The 19682-nt window shown below is 54.6% G+C and overlaps 1 protein-coding gene across 1 annotated transcript; it reads left to right on the forward strand.

Annotated features, from left to right (window-relative positions):
* The first annotated feature begins 12 nt into the window (after nt 1-12).
* Nucleotides 13-19224, forward strand: SMG9 (SMG9 nonsense mediated mRNA decay factor). Its single transcript, XM_060000678.1, has 14 exons — nt 13-111; nt 2784-2939; nt 5179-5253; nt 5342-5606; nt 5684-5781; nt 7284-7396; nt 9600-9711; nt 12716-12811; nt 13214-13299; nt 15961-16067; nt 16780-16887; nt 17059-17187; nt 17501-17645; nt 18657-19224. Exons 2-14 carry the CDS (start codon nt 2790-2792, stop codon nt 18733-18735), a joined length of 1563 nt encoding a protein of 520 aa, XP_059856661.1. The 5' UTR covers nt 13-111; nt 2784-2789; the 3' UTR covers nt 18736-19224.
* Nucleotides 19225-19682: the final 458 nt, after the last annotated feature.

Raw genomic sequence — 19682 nt, forward strand, 5'->3', positions numbered from 1 at the left:
CCATTTACGGGCCGGTGGCTTGCAGTGGAACCTCCCCGTCCCCACCCCACCCCCATCTCGGAGAGCGCGCGCCCCCCTTACGCCCCGGGAACCAATCAGCAGCCGCCTTAGGTAAGTGGCCCGCGTGCCTGCGCTAGGCTGGCGCCTCGGCGGGGGGCGGGGCACGGGGCGTGTTTCGGGGCCCGGCTCCTCCTTGACCGCTAACTGGTCGTTCGGACGCCTGGCGGTTGTGCGTAACTAAGTTCGGAGTCAAAGCAAGGCGTTAAAAAGCGCGTTACCGGGAGTGGGGTGGGCAGGAGACAGATAATGTGTATATTGGAAAAATTTCAGTTCTGGGAGACCATTTATATTGAGGGCCTGTAAACTGGCGGTAAAGTACTGCGAAATCCCTCCAATAACGTGCAGAGCCCTGGGGACACTCGTAGAGGGCCTACAAACGGATTTTTAAACAGTGGGGAGGTCCTCCAAATTCCTCTAAATACAATGTAAATAGAAACTTAAGTTCTGGGGTTCCCTATAGGAGGCCTGTAAACAGGTGCCTAATTATGCTGAAGTCCCCTGAATAAAACACAGACTCAAGTTCCAGGGGAGACCCCATATGAGAGGCTGTACATATACATGTAATTGCTGGAGAGTCTTGTAGAAAAATAGTGTGAATAGACCCAGGTTCTGGGGTGGGAGTGCGCCATTAGACCATAAATACGGAGTTAGGAATTGGGAGTCTCCCCAAATAACTTGCAAATAGATTCTGGGTGATCCCCCAAAAGGAGCATGTTAAGAGATGCTTAAGTACTGAGGAAGCCCCCCAAAGAATTTGTAATAGGGGAATTTGTAATTTGTAGTTCTGGGAGGTCACCTTAAGAGTCCTGTAAATAAACACAAATAGACTGGCTTTATACTTTTGTGTGGGGGGGGGGATCCCCAGAGGAGCCTGGAAACTATTGGGAGTCCCCAAAATGCTTGTAGGTGAACTCTTAAATTCTGGGGAGCTTGCCATAGGGGCTGTAGAATAAACTCAGGTACTGTGGAAGTTCCCAGAATAACATGCATGGGAAGAAGGTCCTCATGGGTTATGTAAACAGATACTTTAGTGGTGGAGCAGAATCCCTATTGAGGCAAGAAAACAGACAATTAAGTGCACTGGAGGCCTCCAGGATAAAGTGTAAACAGAACCTTAATTGCAAGGCGGGGAAGAGTCTCGATTTCTGAGGAGGCTGTCCTTCAGGAGACTGTAAACAGTCACTTAAGTGCTGAATCAGTTTGCATAAGCATCTGTAAACTGGCCTTGCCCTCCTTTGTCTCAGAAGGCAGTCTTCCACCTAGTTTGTGGCTAGGGGAGAGGTCAGGGGAGAGGTCACGTAGAGCAGTGCTGAGAGGAGCTAGACAAGCCCCTACCTGGCTAGCAAAATTACTCCTGCATCCTGTAAACAGATACTTCCGTTCTGGGGAAAGAGTCTTACACAAGGACCTCTTAATGTCACTGTACTGGGGTGGGAGGTGGAGGGATTCATAGAATGATTTGAAGGCACTTCAGAGCTAAGCAAAGGTCAGCAAACTTTTTCTGTAAAGGTCCAGAGAATAATTACTTTAGACTCTGCAGCCCATAGTATCTCTGTCTCAGCTACTCACCTCTGCCATTGTATCAAGAAGGCAGCCATAGACAACTTGTAAAATTGATGGATGTGGCTGTATTCCAATAAAACTTTATTTCCGACAACAGAAGGCAGACCAGATATGGACCCGTGAGCTATAGCAGTTGGCCCCGGAGTCCTGCAAACAGACATACTCAAGAGACTTCCCTGGAATGAAGTGTAAACAGCTGGGGAAACTCCCTAGGGGCCTATAAGCAGCTAGTTAAATGATAGAGAGTGGGTTATATAGGTAACCATACATTTTATAATGTCTTAGATGTGAGACATATAATGACATATAATGACCCTGGTGAGGGACATATAATGTTCCTGGTGAGGCCTTGGAGGGTGAGGGATGGCAGACCGTCAGTAATGGAAGGTGAACACACTGAAAGTAGAGGGACACCCGGTGAAAACAGGTCCTTGAATACAGGTGCCCCACCCCCACATGTGCCAGTATTGGGTAATCAAAAGGGTAGTTGTCGGACTGGGGGTCATGTTACAGATTTGTATGGAAATGCTTTGCTGCACTTTGGGAAAGAGTATGTTCCATTTTTATGTGACCTTCCCCCATGTGTTAGTATTTATGTTGAGAAAAGTGATTAACAGTTGGGAATAGTTTTGGCTACAAGAGATAGAAGGGGATTTGTTTGTCACTGCATCCAGAGATAGGCAATTTAAGGTTAATAGGGAGTCCCCGAACCTTGTGTTTTGTCTCTTATGCCTTCCTTCCATTAAGCTGCCTCACAGACCTTAATGGCTGCTTGAGCTCCAGCCTCCACACCCGCATTCCTTTCAGCTAGTAGGAGGAAGGGACAAAAGGCAGGTGTCAGTGTCTGTGAAGAAAAGTTTCTGAACGCTGCCAAAACACGCTTCTGGTGTCATACCGTTGGCCAGAAAGAGCTTAGTCACATGGCCGCAGCTAACTGCAGACTAGGCTGAGAAGTGTATTCTGGATAGCCAGGTGTCCAGCTCAGAACTGAGGGTTTTATTTCTTTGGAAGTAGTGAAGAATGGCTATTGAGATCCTGCTGGCAGTCACTGCCACAGCCACAGAGCTCTCTTGAAAGGAAGTGCCTTATAGTCCAGGGTAAGCCAGATAGAGTGGGGAGAGACTTCTTTCATCCTGGAATCAACCTCTTTCTACCCATAGGTGACCATGTCTGAGTCTGGGCACAGTCAGCCTGGGCTCTATGGGATAGACAGGCGGCGGCGGTGGAAGGAGCCCGGCCCTGGAGGCCCCCAGAATCTCTCCGGGCCTGGTGGTCGGGAGAGGGACTACACTGCACCTTGGGACAGAGAGAGACGGGTGAGTATCTGGGCCCAAGGGCAGCATTCATGTGTCCACTCATTCCACCAATGTTTATTGAGCACCAGCTAGGCACCGGGCCCTCATCTAGATGCTGGGGATATATAACTGTGGACAAAACGGACTGCGCTCAGAGTGATAAAGGGGCTGTCTTAGATGAAGCAGTCAGAGAAGGCTTCTCTGAACAGCTGACTTTTGAGCAGAGACCTGAAGGAGGCAAGGGGACAAGTCCTGACAGAATCTGAGTGAAGAGCATTCAAAACAGAAAGAACAGCAAATGCGAAGGCCCTGAGGCCTTATATCTGGTGTGTTCAAGGAGTAGCCAGGAGGCCAGCGTGACTGCAGTGGATGAAGAAGGGGAAGTGATAGAAGATGAGATCAGAGAGGAAACTGGGGCCAGATCATGTGGGACCTGATAGGCCTTGGAAAGAACTTTGGATTTCACTGACTGGAATTGGCATTGGAGTTTGAGCTGAGAGGTGCCAGAAGCCCCTGTTTTCCAGAGTTGTGTCATGATAGCAGCCTTTTTTGTTTATTGAGCAGTGTGCAGTGTGCTGGTGCTCTGCAGAGTGCTTTCCATCCTTTGGGTCTTGCTGAGCTCCTGCAGCTGTCCCATGAAGTAGAGCCTATGATAGATGCAGTTTTCACTAATGAGGAAATGAGTCTTAGAGGGGAAGGGACCCACCCAAAGTCACAAGTCAATAAGCTTTGGGGCCAGGCCTTGAACCCGAATCCAAGTGAGCCTCAGGCGCAGCACCACTGTGTCTGCTGTAGAGTGTCCTGGACCGGGAATCGGGAGTCGGGAGCGTCGTTGTGGGCCCGGTCCAGCCTTGCTCCTCTCCTGTGTGTAGGTGACTCACTGCCACAGCCTGCCCCCCCGGGTTCTTTCTCCAGGGCCCTGCCCGCCTCTAAGGGCTGTTTATTTGGTGGGGGGGGGAGTGGAAGAAGATAATGGTTGGGACAGTTTCTGAGCCATAAAACTGCAAAAATCATGAAGGAAATTTATTCACAGTGAGCTTGGCTCTTGCTTACTCCTTCCCTTGGGCCACAGCATAAATGACAACACGCAGTCTCTCCTCCTTCCACACACATCTTTCTGGGGAATGTTACCATCCTCCTGCACCTTCAGCTTCAGTCCCTGAACAAGCAGCTCCCAGATGTCTTGTCTTTGAGACCCTGGCAGCCTCCTAACTGGCCAATGGACTCCTCACGTCCTCCATGTCTCCTGCTGACCTCAGCGTCTTCCTGCCAATTCTCTTCCTCCCACTACTAGTGACGGCCCATCAGGTCTCATCCTGGTCACCCCCACGCCCATCGGGCACCAGTGCTGTACATGGTGCCTCCTGACTGTATCTCCTATCCATCCTCATCTCTTCACCCTCACCTGTTCTTTGCAAAGCACATTCATATCCTTTGGTTTGTCCTTTGTCATAGGCCAGTGAGTGAGCAGGATTTAAATAAGTATCCTCAATATGTAGGTGAAGAAACAGACCTACTGAAGGGTCAGGACTCTCCCAGGGTTACTTAGGGTACCACAGAAGGAACAGGATTCAAACTCAGGTCTCTCCCCTTTCTTAGGCAGGTGGGGGTGAGACAGAAGAGGCATGAAGAGGGTAAGGCATGGGAATCAGTCCGCTGACTTGGCGAGCCCGGGTGGGGCTGGGAAGCGGAGGTTGGGACAGCAGGGCTGTCAGGAGAGCAGCTCTAGATACTGTGCACCTGCCACGTGCCCAGTGCTCCGTGGACGGTTTGTGAGTCCTGTCTACTTTCAGCCTCTTAACAGTCCTGTGAGGAAGGAATTCCTATCCCCATTCGCCAGATGAGCAAATGGGCCTAAGTGAGGGTGATTCCTTATCCGTGTTCACACAACCAACAAAAGCCAAGGCCAAGTTCAAATGCAGATGTCTCTCGCTCCAAAGCCCCAGCGCCTTCTGCCTGGGCTTGTCTAGCAAAGGCAGCTGAGTGGAGTGGCTGGCAGCGTGGTTCTGGAACCCGGCTGTCTGGCTTCAAGTCCTGGCTCCACTGCTTAATTGGCTGTGTGGCCTTGGGCAAGCCAGTTAACCTCTCTGGATCTCAGTTTTTTCATTTGAAAAATGGGGATAAAGGTATCTCTCACAGGGCTGTTGGTAGGATTGGAGGAGTTTATGTCTGAAGGCGTTTAGAATGATACTTGACACTTAGAGGGGTGTCCAGGGAGCTAGGGGAGTCACTCCTGAGTAACTGCCCTCCCTCACCACAGGATGGCAGCGAAGAGACAAGCACGGCGGTCATGCAGAAAACCCCCATCATCCTCTCAAAGCCTCCAGCAGAGCGGGTGAGTGGGGAAGACGCTTTGGAAGGGGAGGCTGGGAGCAGTTAGGGCAAGGATCTCTCCACTGACCGGAACCTTCTCACGCCCGTAGTCAAAGCAGCCACCGACTCCAACGGCCCCTGCCGCCCCGCCTGCCCCAGCCCCTCTTGAGAAGCCCATTGTCCTCATGAAGCCACGGGAGGAGGGGAAAGGGCCTGCGGCCACAGCGAATGCCTCCACCCCCGAGGGCACTGCCCCACCACCCCCTGCAGCCCCTGCGCCACCCAAGGGGGAGAAGGAGGGGCAGAGACCCACACAGCCTGTGTACCAGATCCAGAACCGGGGCATGGGGACTGCCGCGCCGGCAGCCATGGACCGTGAGTTGGGGCCGGGCGGGATCTGGTTGGGAGCCGGAACCCCCTCGCACAGACCGTCAGCACGTCCTTGTCTGCAGCTGTCGTGGGCCAGGCCAAACTGCTGCCCCCAGAGCGCATGAAGCACAGCATCAAGTTGGTGGATGACCAGATGAATTGGTGCGACAGTGCCATTGAGGTACTGGGGGGTCAGGGCTCTCTCCCTGCTCGACCTTCTCCGGGCCCCACACCCTCACCTCCTCCCCGCCCCCCAGCTCCTTGGCAGGCAGCACCAGACTAGACAGCTTTCGGGCAATGGCAGCAGTGAGAGAATGGATCAGAACGTTCTCACCTAGCCGGGCCGAATTTCAGTGGCTTACACTAGCTCAGCTGTGCTGGTTGCTAAAATGCTGAAATACTTTGATACTGGTTGGCGGAGAGGGACCCATTACCACCGCAGAGGCCCTGAGATCTCCTGCCCGCTCTCGCACGCAGCAGGGCAGCCTCCTGGGCCTGCTCCAGTCCTCCTCCTGATTGGTCAAGACCCATGCAGTACCAGTGTGAACTGGTTTGAATGTTAGCCCCCGGAGGTTCCGCCTCCATCCCAACAGCCCTCACTGTAGTCCACACCTCACACCTCTGGACCATCATATCTACTTCCAGTGTCCCAGTCTTCATTTCCCCCCGTCCTGTTTTTTCCCTCCCAGGCTTGTCACATTACTCAGATTCTCCCAGGTATGCTCCCTCTCCTTCTCCAACAGCTTGGATTTACTAACAACATACCAGGCCCATCTGTTACCACTCTCATGTTGATATCAACTGGGAAGCTTTAAAAAAAAAAAAAGAGCCGCTGTCCAGGCCCTGCTATAGAGCACTTACCCACAAATCCCCAAACGTGGATCGTATAACTGAGGAACTCATTTGTAGTTTTGTTTAATTTTAATTAATTTAAATTTAAGTAGCCACATGTGGTCAGTGTCTACCATATTGAACTGGGCTAGCCCTCGATATTCTGCTTTAGTGGGTCTAGGGTTCAGCCCAGGATTAGAGGGGTTTTTTTTAGAGCTCTCCAGATGATTCTAAGGTGCAGCAGCCACATTGAGGACATGACTCTTTTCCTTGAGGAGTGTCTCTTATGCCCCCTGGTGGTGAAAATCAGCAGAGCTGGCAGCCCAGAGGTGAAGGTCTCAGGATTCTGTAGGACTCTTAAACCCCACAGACAGAGCCAGGACGGGCTGGTCTCCCCTTCCTGCTTACTGCTGCCTTTATCACGCTTTCCCATGTTTTCCCAACCTGCCTGAAGCCCAAAGCCTCCCAGGAGTCTGCTCCAGTGGCCCTCAGTTACCCAGTCCTGGCTTCTTCCACCCATCCTTTTGTTCCTATGCCTCTCCCCTTCTCCCCAAAGTCAGGCGCCCCTTTTCCTCTGTGTTCTAGCCACTCTGACTTCCTAGTACCTTCTTGACCAGGGAGGCTCTTTTCTGCGTTGGAGCTCTCACAAATGCTGTTCTTTGTGCCCAGAACGTTCCATATACCCCCCTTCCCCCGCCCTTTGCCCAGTTGAGGGGATTTGGAGCACAAACGTTTTTCTTTATATCTGAGAAGGTAGGTGGGCGAGCCATGGAAGTCTTTAGGGCCCCTTCCTCACTCCCACTCCATCAACCGACAGATTTTTGAGGGTCTCATTCCTGCCTCTTCCCGCAGTACCTGTTGGATCAGACTGATGTCTTGGTGGTTGGTGTCCTGGGCCTCCAGGGGACAGGCAAGTCCATGGTTATGTCGTTGTTGTCAGCCAACACTCCTGAGGAGGACCAGAGGTGAGGGGGACGTTGGGTCTGCAAGGGAGGTGGCACCCACCTAGGTCAGGGGAGGGTGGGCCTGGATATTGCAGGTGGTGTTTGGTGTTCCCCTACCTTGACCTCAATGTCTCTGTCGGATGAGGATGGTGACCAGTCTGGACCAAACTTTCGTGTAGCTCCAAGGACACCAATCCTGCACCTCCCTCCCTCCCTCCCTTCCTCGTTCCAGCAAATGGACAGGACCAGCCAGGAGCTGGCATGGCGCATCCGTTAAGTCTTTGGATTTAGGTTCACCCCAGTCTCAGCCCTGCCGCTCACCATCTGGCTGGTCTTCGGCAGGTCCCTTCACCTCCTGGTATCTCACTTTCTCATCTGTAAAGTGCATTTTTGGAGGATGAGACAAGATCGGGAAGGCAAAAGTTAACAAGAACTTGGCACAGAGCGAGTGCTCACAGGATGTGGCTGATGTGGCCTGGGAAACACTGGGACAAGAGACCTGGGTGAAGGGCGTGGGTTCTAGACCAGCCTCAGTCCTGCCTTGCTGAGTAAGGACAGGGTATGATTGTGAAGGTAAAGGAGGGAGTCCTTTGGGGGAGGAGGGAGCTTGAGCACTAGAGCCCCAAACTGAGGGCAGGGAAGGAAAGAGGGAAAGGCAGGGATTGGGGAGTCAGGTAGGGAACACAGACAGTCTAATTAGGGAAGAATCAAGATGGGGGGTGAGCAGGGGTTGTGGCCACTTAGGGTTATCTTAAAGCGTAGGAGTTTGGTTTTTATAAAGTCGGTGATGTCACCCTGGACACCGTGGTTGGGCCTCAGGGGTCCATGAACCCCCGAACAGTATATGCAGGATTCTACACACATTTACAGTCAGGCTTCTCTTCTAGGGAAAGTGTCCATAGTTCCCACCAGCTCTCAGAGGGGCCTGAGGGAAACCCGGAACAGGTTAAGAACCCCTGTGGTGAGAACGTACATCTCCAGACCCCGAGCTGCGGTGCCCCGCCTCCCAGGTCGGCTCCATCCCCACTCTTCTCTGCTCACTCATGACCTCAGCTCAGCTGGGCCGCGCTCTGGCACAGCTGCAGCTCTCTTGGCCGGCATCCTTTCCATCTCAGCTTCCACCCCCAACTAGCAAAACTTCCCTGTGGCCGTCGGCTCAGATACTTGAGCTAGAATCCTGTCGGCCTAATGTGTCCTTCTGAGGCAGGTCCGCCTGTGACATGGCAGACGTTGGTACCAACTCTTGTCATCAGGTCTCATAAGTTTTACCTCCTAATTATCTTGAGAATTCATCTGCTCCTCTCCTCCACGCCCATCTCCTGGTCCAGGCCACTGCCATCTCCCCTGGAGGAGGCCAGGAGCCTCCTAACTGGTCTCCCTGCTTCAGTTCAACAAATATTTATTGGGTGTTTACCACGGGCCAGGCCCTGTCCTGGGTGCTGGGGCTACAACAGTAAACAAAAGTGGCAAAAATCTCTGTCCCCGTGGGGCTTGCATTTTAATGGGGAGCTAGTAAACAAGCACATTAGAAGATGATAATCAAACAGGAAGGGGTTATGGGGAGGTGGCTGGGGCCAGGTTCCTGTATAAATCAGCTGGTCAAGGGGCCATTTGAGAACAAGCAGACGCTGAGGAGGGGGAGCAGGGAAAGCGCTCCAGTCAGGGCAAGAACTGGGAGCCTGGATGCCCCGCACCCTCTCACCATGGGGTGGAGAGTATTCAGTGCTGTGTGTCCTATACCTGGCACATGGCAGGTACACTTGATAATTAATAGCTAGCTATTTTATATCATCGTGTATCAGGCACTCTTTTAAGCGCTTTATGTATATTAACCTCACAGTCACTCTGAGAGATTGAGACTATTGTTGTCCCCGTTTTACAGACGAGGAAACCGAGGAGAAAGAGATTAAGGAACTTATTCAAAGCCACACAGCCAGGAAGAGGCAGAGCTGGGGTTTGAATCCCAGCAGTGCAGCAAAGTCCTTGCTCTTAAACACCTCAGTCTATTGATTTTGTTAAGACTTAACAGGTCTACCTATGGGTAGGGGTAGGGATGAAGTCATGTGATATAAAACACAGCCCCCTAGGCAGCAGGGGCCATGAATGGAAGGCTTTGCGGGCAGGCGGGAATCACATCTCATGGTCTCACTCACAGGGCCACACTCTGGAGGCGGCAAAGGCCAAGAACCTGACCTCTAATGCCCCCACCTGCTCCTTTCCACAGGGCCTATGTCTTCCGGGCCCAGAGCGCCGAAATGAAGGAACGAGGGGGCAACCAGACCAGTGGCATTGACTTCTTCATTACCCAGGAGCGGATCGTTTTCCTGGACACGCAGGTGCTGACCCCCACTCACCCCACCCTGCTGCGTGCAGCACTCAGCTTCATCCCCAAATGTGTTTAAGCCAGAACCTTGCTTGGATTCCATGGGGCTTCGGCCAAGCCACGGACATGCTAGTGCCTTTGGGCAAGTTCTGTCTCTTTTTGGCCCTTAGTCTCTTCTTGTCAGATTTCACCCCCTCTCCACTCCCATCCATCCGTGTACACAGGAGCCTAAAGAATCTTATAGCATAGCAGTTGGAAGTGTGGGCCCTGGAGTCAGTCTACAGCCAGAGCTGGCCTTTAAGTAAGTTTTAACCCCCCCACCTCCATTTTTTCATCTGTAAATGGGGGTGATAGTTTTCTCAGCTTCATAGGAGGGTTGCAGGGAGTCAGTGGAACAGTCCAGGCAGAGTGCTGGGCACAGGATGGTGCGTGGCGAGCCTTCAGGCGCCTCACTGTCACAAGAGCTGGCCTGTCCTGCGTTACCTGGCAGCTTTCCTCAGCTTCTCCAAGATCCCTGTTCCTTAGCTAGGCAGCCGGGGCCTGTGCGGCTCGCCTGTCAGACTCCCTGGACTCCCCTCTCTGATGTAGACACCGGCCCCACCATACACACCTCCAAGCCTTGCCATAGTCTCGCTCCTGAGCTCTGCGACCTTGGCCAAGTTGTTTAACGTTTCCACTCCTCGGTTTTCTTAAGTGGGAAAAACAACATTGCCTCCCTCGTGGGGTTTCTGTGAGGTGTCAGTGAATTAACACAGGTGAAGTCCTGGCATGAAGTGGGTTCTCAGTACTCTTGGCTGTCAGCATCGTCACCATTAGAACATTCTCTCTCCCCTTGCTTTGTTGCTTGGCTGTTGCCTTCTCCTCCCTGAAGATTCCACAGGGGCATTGCCTCCTCCCGGAAGCCTCCCCCTCCTCTGAGCGCCCACCGGTGCCCATGTGCACCCATGTGCACCTCCCAGCGCAGCACGTGGCTTACCACAATCTGGTTCTTGCATTCTGTGCCCGCTCCTATCCGGTCTGCAGCTCCTCAGGGAGAGGCCTGGCCCACAGCTGATGCTCAATGAATGTTAGTGGAACAAAGTTCTGGCCACCGTACACATTGATGGGTGGAAAACCTTCCACAAATGTGGTGTGAGACCTGTGTGCCAGGCCCTGTGACAGGACCACCGAGACCTTGTGCCGAGCTGAACCAGCTGCGGGCTGGTCCGGGGCCCCCATGGGGCAGAGCAGAAGTTAGAACAAGACAGAATGGAAGGGACTTTCCTGGTGGTGCAGTGGTTAAGAATCCGCCTGCCAGTGCAGGGGACAGAGGTTCGAGCCCCAGTCCAGGAAGATCCCACATGCCGTGGAGCAACTAAGCCCGTGCGCCACAACTACTGAGCCTGTGCTCTATAGCCCTCGAGCCACAACTACTGAGCCCATGTGCCACAACTACTGAACCTGTGCTCTAGAGCCTGCGAGCCACAACTACTGAAGCCCTTGCAGCTAGAGCCCGTGCTTCACAAGGAAGCCACCACAACGAGAAGCCCGCGCACCACAAGGAAGAGTAGCCCCCGCTCGCCGCAACTAGAGAAAGCCCACAAGCAGCAATGAAGACCCAATGCAGCAAGCAAACAAGCAAGCAATAAATGAATGAATGAATGAATGAATGAAAAAAGACAGAATGGAACACTGCAGTGTTTGGGGTTTTAGAAAGTGAGCCATTGGATTGACGAAAGAGGAAAGAGGAAAGCCTCTTTTTTTTTTTTTTTGCGGTACGCGAGCCTCTCACTGCCACGGCCTCTCCCGTTGCGGAGCACAGGCTCCGGACGCGCAGGCTCAGCGGCCATGGCTCAGGGGCCCAGCCGCTCCGCAGCATGTGGGATCTTCCCGGACCGGGGCACAAACCCGTGTCCCCTGCATCAGCAGGTGGACTCCCAACCACTGCGCCAGGGAAGCCCCAAGCCTCTTTCTTAAAGTTAATTCCATCCAGGGCAGGAAGAAGTGGATAGATGATCCACTAATTTAACCTCTTGTATTTTTAGTGGGATGTTCCTTTAAGAAAAGGTGATGAGCTCACAGATGACTCTTTTACACCCACTGATGCAGTTCTTTGTTTGTTTGTTTGTTTGTTTTGGCTGTGTTGGGTCTTAGTTGCTTCCTGCTGGGTTTCTCTAGTTGCAGAGAGCGGGGGCTACTCTTCGTTGCGGTGTGTGGGCTTCTCATTGCGGTGGCTTCTCGTTGTGGAGCACGGGCTCTACAAGCGTGCAGGCTTCAGTAGTTGCAGCACTCAGGCTCAGTAGTTGTGGCACACGGGCTTAGTGGCTCCACGGTATGTGGGATCTTCCCAGACCAGGGCTCGAACCCGTGTCCCCTGTACTGGCAGGTGGATTCTTAACAACTGTGCCACCAAGGAAGCCCTGATGCAGCCTTTTAAATCCTCACTAGTCTTCACATTAACCATTGTTATTTGACCTGAGTGATTATCCTAGTGAAGTTTTGAAAGCATTTGATACTTTTTTTTTTTTTTTTTTGCGGTACACGGGCCTCTCACTGTTGGGGCCATGACTCGGCGGCCATGGCTCACGGGCCTAGCCGTTCCGCGGCATGTGGGATCCTCCCGGACCAGGGCAAGAACCCCTGTCCCCTGCATCAGCAGGCGGACTCTCAACCACTGCGCCACCAGGGAAGGCCTGACAGCATTTGAAACAACAAAATAAGGGTGTCGCAGGGACATGACTCCTTCAAGTGGATGTTCGATTTTCCAGCACTAGGAGCGCTCTTCTGGGGCACGCAGCACTTGGGAGCAGTGGGGACTTGTGAGAGGGCTGGGGAAAGTGTGTCGGCTTTGAAACTCTTTTTCTGTCACCTCCTCTTACTGACTAGTTCTTTCCTAATTAGAAACTGCCCGTGTATCTGACATTATTTTGTCCTGAGAGGTGATGTATCTGCAGTCATCGGGTGGAACTTGGTGGCCGTGTCCCCTGGGATCCTGACCCGCGGCCCTTCCCTGACACCTTGCTGTCTTCCTGCTCCAGCCCATCCTGAGCCCCTCCATCTTGGACCACCTCATCAACAACGACCGCAAGCTGCCTCCAGAGTACAGCCTGCCCCACACCTACGTGGAGATGCAGGTGAGGGGGCCGAGCCAGGCCTGGTGGTCCAGGATGGAGCGCTAGTGGATACGGGTTAGGCTAGTTTCTGCTTCATAAGAGCCCTGGGTACCCCAGAGCTGGAGGGAGAGGACGGCACCAAGAGTCAGACCTGACTCAGCCCCTGGCTCTGCCTCTCGGCAAAATCATCCCCCCTTCAAGCCTCCGTATCCGCCTGTGTAAAAAGGGGCTGATCATTGCCACCTGGCCCATTTTAGGGATGGCCTGGAAGGGAGGTGCCCGTGCAATCTGGGCGCATAGTAGGTGCTTATAGGCTCAGAGGCGCTTTTGCCCTGCGGCCCCCTCAGCTGAGTCCTGAGATCAGGGACCTCAGTCTGGGCTGAGGGAAGCTTCAACTCTGTCGTCCCTTCCTGCCCCCCTCAGTCACTCCAGATCGCTGCCTTCCTCTTCACTGTCTGCCACGTGGTGATTGTCGTCCAGGACTGGTTCACGGACCTCAGCCTGTACAGGTGAGGCGCTGTCGGGAGCGGAGCCAGGCTAGGGACGGGGGCCCCGAGACTCAGCCACTTGCACAGCTCTCACCACTTCCACACGGCAGCCACAGGGACCCTTTGAAAACGTGAGTTGGAGAGGATCACTGCCACCTAATCCTCTCTCAGCACACATACACACTTACCACCCTCCACGGACTGTGCACATCACTCAGAGTAAAATTCAGGGTCCTCCCCATGCATGGCTAACAGGGTTCTACGTGATGTGGTCCCGGTCACCGCCCCGACCTCCCCCAGCACTTGCCTCACTCCTCCCATCAGAAGTGTGGTGGCCCCACGGCTGTCCCTCGTGGCGCTTAGGACCTCTGCACGCCTCACCTCTCGGCTGGAAACACTCTCCCCGCGGCTGCCAGGCCCCCTCCCTCATGCCCTTCACGTGCCCCTGAGGCCTCCCCAACCTGCTAACTGCCTCTCCTGTGACTCTCCGGCTCTTACCCTGCTGTGTTCTCCTTCACTGCACGTATCACTCCCTGACAGGATGGTGTGGACCTTTTTATGGTCTTGTCTCCCTCGTTAGAATGTAAGCCCCAGTGGCTCACACAGTGCCTGGCACAAGGTGGATATTTAACAAGTTTGTTGAATAAATAGCACGCTGAGGAACTGCTCCTTAGAGCCTCGTGGTCCATCTCCCGGCGTAGGTGCCATTCCCGCGGGTCCCTGGTGGGCAGGGAAGGGAGGGAGTCAGGATCTGGCAGGAGTACTGCCTGAAGCAGCTGGAGGTTCCAGAAATGCCCCCAGATAGGACTGGCTCCGATCCTCTTGGCCTCAGGCCCCAGGAGGTAGCTGTGGGGAGGCCAGCAGCCCTGGGCACGGGGCCCAGACAGACAGATGGAAGGAACGGGAGCTTGTGGGGAGGGGAGAGCCGAGCTGAAGGAAGCAGATGTCTCCGGAGTCAGGCAGCCCTGTGTTTGAATCCCAGCACTCGTTAGGCGAGCGGTTGCTTTTTCCACACTTCCTCATAGGCAAACGGTGTCCTGCAGATGAAGTGAGTTAACGAATGTAAAGCATTCAGCACAGCACCTGGTGCCTAGTAAGCAGTAGATTAAGTGGGAGCTTAAGGTTTGTGTTAGTAACTCTGGGGGTGGGTGGGAGCTGAGGGTCTGGCCAACAGTAAAAAAACAAGCTGCTGGGGGAGCCGGCTGTTGTGACCAGATCTAAGTGACTTCATTCTGAAACACCCCCTCCTACCACCGTCGTCTGTTGGAATTCATTCAAAAGACAAATATATTGGGCATTTACATAGGCTGGTCTCTGTCCTGGGCTCTGGGGATACAGGTGTGAACAAACAGGTAACACAGGCTGCCCTGTGGAGGTCACATTGTGGTGGGGTGTGGCCTCAGGCTGGCCCTTGCAGAGCCTCGGTTTTAAGCCAGAGTCTACAGGTGGCCTCCCCAGAGCAGGTGAATCCCTGGAAATTGTGGATACCATATTTGTGGCCGATTTAGGGATGGCCTGGAAGGGAGGTGCCAGTGCAATCTGGGCGCATAGTAGCTGCTTATAGGCTCAGAGGCGCTTTTGCCCTGCGGCCCCCTCAGCTGAGTCCTGAGATCAGGGACCCCGGGCTGGTCTGAGGGAAGCTTCCACTCTGTCGTCCCTTCCCGCCCCCCTCAGTCACTCCAGATTGCTTTGTGTACGTGTCTGTACGAGGAGAAGGGCCATAGTTTATCAGATCCCGTTAGCCCTTATCTCAGGTTTATTTTATTTACTTTTATATATACTTTTATATATTTGGAAGAATTACTTTAAAATAGCATAAACTGGAAACTTACATCCATACAAAAACCTGCACAGCTTTACTCATAATTGCCAAAACCGGGGGCAGCCAAGATGTCCTTTGGTAGATAAACGGATACATAAGTTGTGGTACATCCACACGATGGCATATTATTCGGTGTTAAAAAGAGATGCGCTGTCCTGCCATGGAAGACAATGGAGGAGCCTCAAATGGAGATTATTAAGTGAAAGAAGCCAATTTGCAAAGGCTTCATACTGTATGATTCCAACTCTGTGACGTTCTGGAAAAGGCAAAACTATGGAGACCAGTAAAAATATCAGTGGCTGCCAGGGTTGGGAGGGGGAGGGAGGGGTGAATAGGTGGAGCAGAGAGGATTTCTGGGCCCCGAAACTACTCGTGTGATACAAGTGGTGGATTTATGTGGTTTTTGTCAAAACCCATAGAGCATACACCACCAGGAGGGAGCCCTAATGTAAGCCACGGACGTCGGGTGGCAACGGTGTGTCACTGGAGGATCATGGGAATGTTGCCAAGCGGGAAGGCTGTGTGTTGGGGGCGGGGGGGAGGGTCCGTGGGAATTCTCTTTGCTTTCCACTCAGTTTTGCTATGAACTTAAAACTCCTCTAAAAAGTAAAGTACTTTTCTTGATGGCATAAACTCGTTAAAAAAATACATACGTGTTGACATGGGTCCACGGATCAGTGTCTGAGAGGGTTGTCTCTGGGTTCCCTAAAACTGTGTGAGGAATATGGTGTGTATGTGGCATTTTTCTGAGTGTGGCTGTAGCTTTAATCAGATCCGTGAAGGGAGCCCCCTCCTTCCCCAGGCTGTGGGATATGGGGGGGCCGGCAGCAGAGCACCAACCTGTCACCCCAAACCCCAAGGTTCCTCCAGACAGCAGAGATGGTGAAGCCCTCCACCCCGTCCCCCAGCCATGAGTCCAGCAGCTCGTCAGGCTCCGATGAAGGCACTGAGTACTACCCCCACCTGGGTGAGAGGCATTCCGGGGGCTGCACTGGTGGGCAGGGGAGAGTGGGGGGCGGAAACCGGGAGTACTCTGCGGAGGGGGCGCTGGGAGGAGCACCTGTGGGGCTTGTGAGGAGAGTCAAAAAGGATTAGCTGCCACTTCCTCTGAGGGTCCCCCTGGCCATCAGGGCGTGACCCCCGAGTCCAGCTCTGGCCCCTCGATCAGAATGGGAGCCCCTTGGGGGCAGGACCCTAGTCTGCCTGCTTCTGGGTCCATGGCACGGGGCTCAGGGAGTGTGGCGTCGGCCCCAGTGGCGCCACGCACCCTGTTCACCCTGCTTGGGCCCCTACTCGCGCATCCTTGGTCCGCTCTGTCCTTGCCCTGCGCTCTGACGCACTGCTCCTCTGCAAAGATCCGGCTCGTTTATGACACCCCAGGCAGGGTCTTCCCTGCTTCCTCCACCTGGCCCAGCCCCTGGTCTTTCTGCCAGGCTCCTGAGCAGGTGGCCATCAGACTGGGGACTTCCTGAGGGCAGAAACAGACTCTGACTCATTTCTCTGGGTCCCCAGCGCTGCCCAGCACAGGGCCTGGTACTAAAGGGAAGTTACTTATCATGTAAATACAAGTGATCTGAACTCAGGGGCAGGGCTGGTCTTTGGTGTGAGAAGGGGAGTCTGAGTGGCGAGTGGCGAGTGGCAGTGGCGAGCGCGAGCTCCCCGTCTCCTCCCACCCGCAGTCTTCCTGCAGAACAAAGCTCGCCGGGAGGACTTCTGCCCTCGGAAGCTGCGGCAGATGCACCTGATGATTGACCAGCTCATGGCCCACTCCCACCTGCGGTACAAGGGTGAGGGTCCCCCAGCCACCCCCCAAGCTGGCCAGTGGCCTTCTGGCTCCCAATCCAGTCCCAAAGCCCCGGCCCCCAGACCCATCCCCTGACCCCAGTTTGACCACCCTGCGCATACCTCCCCCGGCCCTGCAGCACTGTGCCTGCAGCCTCACGGGTTCCCTCCACCAGGTACGCTGTCCATGTTACAGTGCAACGTCTTCCCTGGGCTCCCACCCGACTTCCTGGACTCCGAGGTCAATCTGTTCCTGATGCCCTTCATGGACAGCGAGGCAGAGAGTGAAACCCCCCCAAGAGCAGGTACGGTTCCGCCTCGAGGGGATCTGGTCCGTAGGGAGACACGGCCCACCTGGTTAGAGGGAGACACAGGCTGCCCCGGTCTGGGGGTGACAGGGACCCGCCCTGGTCTGAGGGGAGACTCAAGCCTGTCCCTAAGGTGCTCAGACCCTTCCTTCCGTGGGAGCACGTTTCCGAGTCACGGAAGGACGGGGGGACCTGGGCCGGGGCTGAACTCAGGCGCTCCTGGCAGGCCAGGATGCTGTTGACGGGGAGGAAGGGCCTCTCTCGGCGGGCTGTCCCCCTTCCCCTCCCCTCCTAACTTCTGACTTTCCAGGACCCAGTTCCAGCCCCCTCTTCTCCCTGCTCCCTGGGTACCGAGGCCACCCCAGCTTCCAGTCCTTGGTGAGCAAGCTCCGGAGCCAAGTGATGTCCATGGCCCGGCCGCAGCTGTCACACACGATCCTCACCGAGAAGAACTGGTGAGAGCGCTCGGCAGAGGAGTCAGTGTGAGGGCCCCACCTCGACCGTGTTGAGGGTCTCGGAGGTCTCTCCACACCGCAGCTTCCCTTCCTGGAGCACTGATGAGTGCTACCATCTTGTTGCCGTTCCATGGGATTTTGAATCCCAATCAGCCGGGAGGGTGTGGAGCTTGTCACCAGTTTTACTAGTGGGGAGGTTCAGCCTCAGAGAAGGAAGTGTCACGTGGCAAGGTCATGCACTGTGGTTGGGTGTCCCTTGACTGCAAGGAGTAGGGCCAGTGAGCCCAGTCAAGTTTAAAGATTTATTCTGAGGCCCTGAGTGCAAGAGAGCATAGCTGCACCGGAGAGGAAAGCGGAAAGCTGTCGGGAACCACGGGAGCCGCGTTCTCCAGGACCCCCCTCCCCCGACTAGCCCCCTCCACTGGGAGCCTCTGCCTCTGGCTTTCTCCACCTTCCTTCACAAAGCCCTGCGCTGCCTCCCCAGCCCCGACTCTACGTGGCTCTCTATGCCCAGAGCCCACAGCAGTGCTGCCACAGACCCGGGGCTGCCTCATCTCATTTTCCAGAGAAACAGAAACTTGAGAAGTAGCTGCAGCTTGGCTCCCCTGGGTCTGTCTGCAGTCGGCTGTGGGCAGAAGGGGCAGGGAGTGCAGACACAGCAGGAAGCCACTCTGGAGCTCTGTTTCTCTCTTTGGTCTAAACCAGGGCCCAGCGGGGAGGGGAGAATTTGGGAGGTGGGGGGTTATGCAGCTGCTAGACGTTTCTGATCATCACAAGACTCTGGAGGGATATAGAGATAGACCCCTACCCACAAAGGCCAGCACTGAGTGGAGCGGGAAGCAGTTTGGGCCCAGAGGTGGGCGCTTGAGGACTTCACCTTCGCTTCCCCTGGGGGAGGTGAGGGGATCAGGTCACCTAGCATTGGCGTTGGCATCTTCCCTGTATCCCAGGCGTTACGGTCATGAGGGGGCCACAGCCAGGGCAGCTCTGACTGTTGACCTCCCCTCACAGGTTCCACTACGCCGCCCGGATCTGGGACGGGGTGAAAAAGTCCTCCGCCCTGGCCGAGTACAGCCGCCTGCTGGCCTGAGGCCAAGGGGAGGAACGGCTCGCAGAGAACCCCCTTCCGGGCCCCCAGTGGGTGGCGAGGGGCACCCACGTCCTCTCCCCGCGGGGCGGAGAGCGGCAGCAGGCCTGATGGACAAGGGACCGTGACTTCCTCACCCGGAGACACGAGGTGTCCAGGGCCGGTCCCCCATCCTCAAGGGAGCGTTGTTCAGGGGGTGACTTTGAGATCCTGCCCCCAGCCTGGACGAGGCAGCCCATCATCAGCCCCCACAGGGACAGGCGGCGGGAGGAGCCTGAGTGGTCACCAGGAAGCCCAGGCTCCGTGTCGGCCTCCTTCTGCAGGGACAGGAGCAGCAGGTCCCTCTGCCCTGACTCCAGGCCCCTGCCTGGAAGGTGAGGCAGGGTCTGGGAGCTCTTTATTGGGGCAGATCTGGTGGCTGGAATAAAAACAGTCACGCAAGCCTGTTCTGGCGCTCATCTTCTTCCCCCTCCCCAGTGTGCTGTCCTGGGAATCCCCCGAGTTCTGGGTCCCAGCCCTTGGGGGCAGGTTAGCCATGGCCTCCCATTGGAGCCTGAATGAACTTCCCGTGGGCACATCCACTGTAGGTCAGAGAGTTGCCAGGGGTAGTTAAAGACCAGTCTTTGCTATGGAGGAAGCCTCTAGAAAGGGGTATTCTATTTCCTGGGGTGATATCAAGCCTCCTGTCTCTGTGTGCCATGGAGAGGAAGGTACAGGGCCCTCGTTTTCTGCTCACTTGAAGACGGTGCCTTCCCTTTGGTGAAATGCCTAGTTAAATGCAATGCCTAACTCAATTCGTTAAAAAATAGAACACGTCCTTAGTTAAATACAATTAGTCAATATAGTATACTGTCACTCGGTATCCACAAGGGATTGGTTCCAGGACCCCCCGTAGATACCAAAATCCTTAGATGCTCAAGTCCCGTATATTAAACAGCACAGTATTTGCA

This window comes from Delphinus delphis, chromosome 20, assembly GCF_949987515.2.
Source record: "Delphinus delphis chromosome 20, mDelDel1.2, whole genome shotgun sequence".
Taxonomy (NCBI): domain Eukaryota; kingdom Metazoa; phylum Chordata; class Mammalia; order Artiodactyla; family Delphinidae; genus Delphinus; species Delphinus delphis.

Coding starts and splice junctions, on each gene's coding strand:
- SMG9 (XM_060000678.1), top strand. CDS start 2,790: ATGTCTGAGTCTGGGCACAGTCAGCCTGGGCTCTATGGGATAGACAGG. Junction 5,607..5,683: donor CGCGCCGGCAGCCATGGACC/GTGAGTTGGGGC, acceptor CCTTGTCTGCAG/CTGTCGTGGGCCAGGCCAAA. Junction 16,888..17,058: donor CTCCCACCTGCGGTACAAGG/GTGAGGGTCCCC, acceptor TCCCTCCACCAG/GTACGCTGTCCATGTTACAG.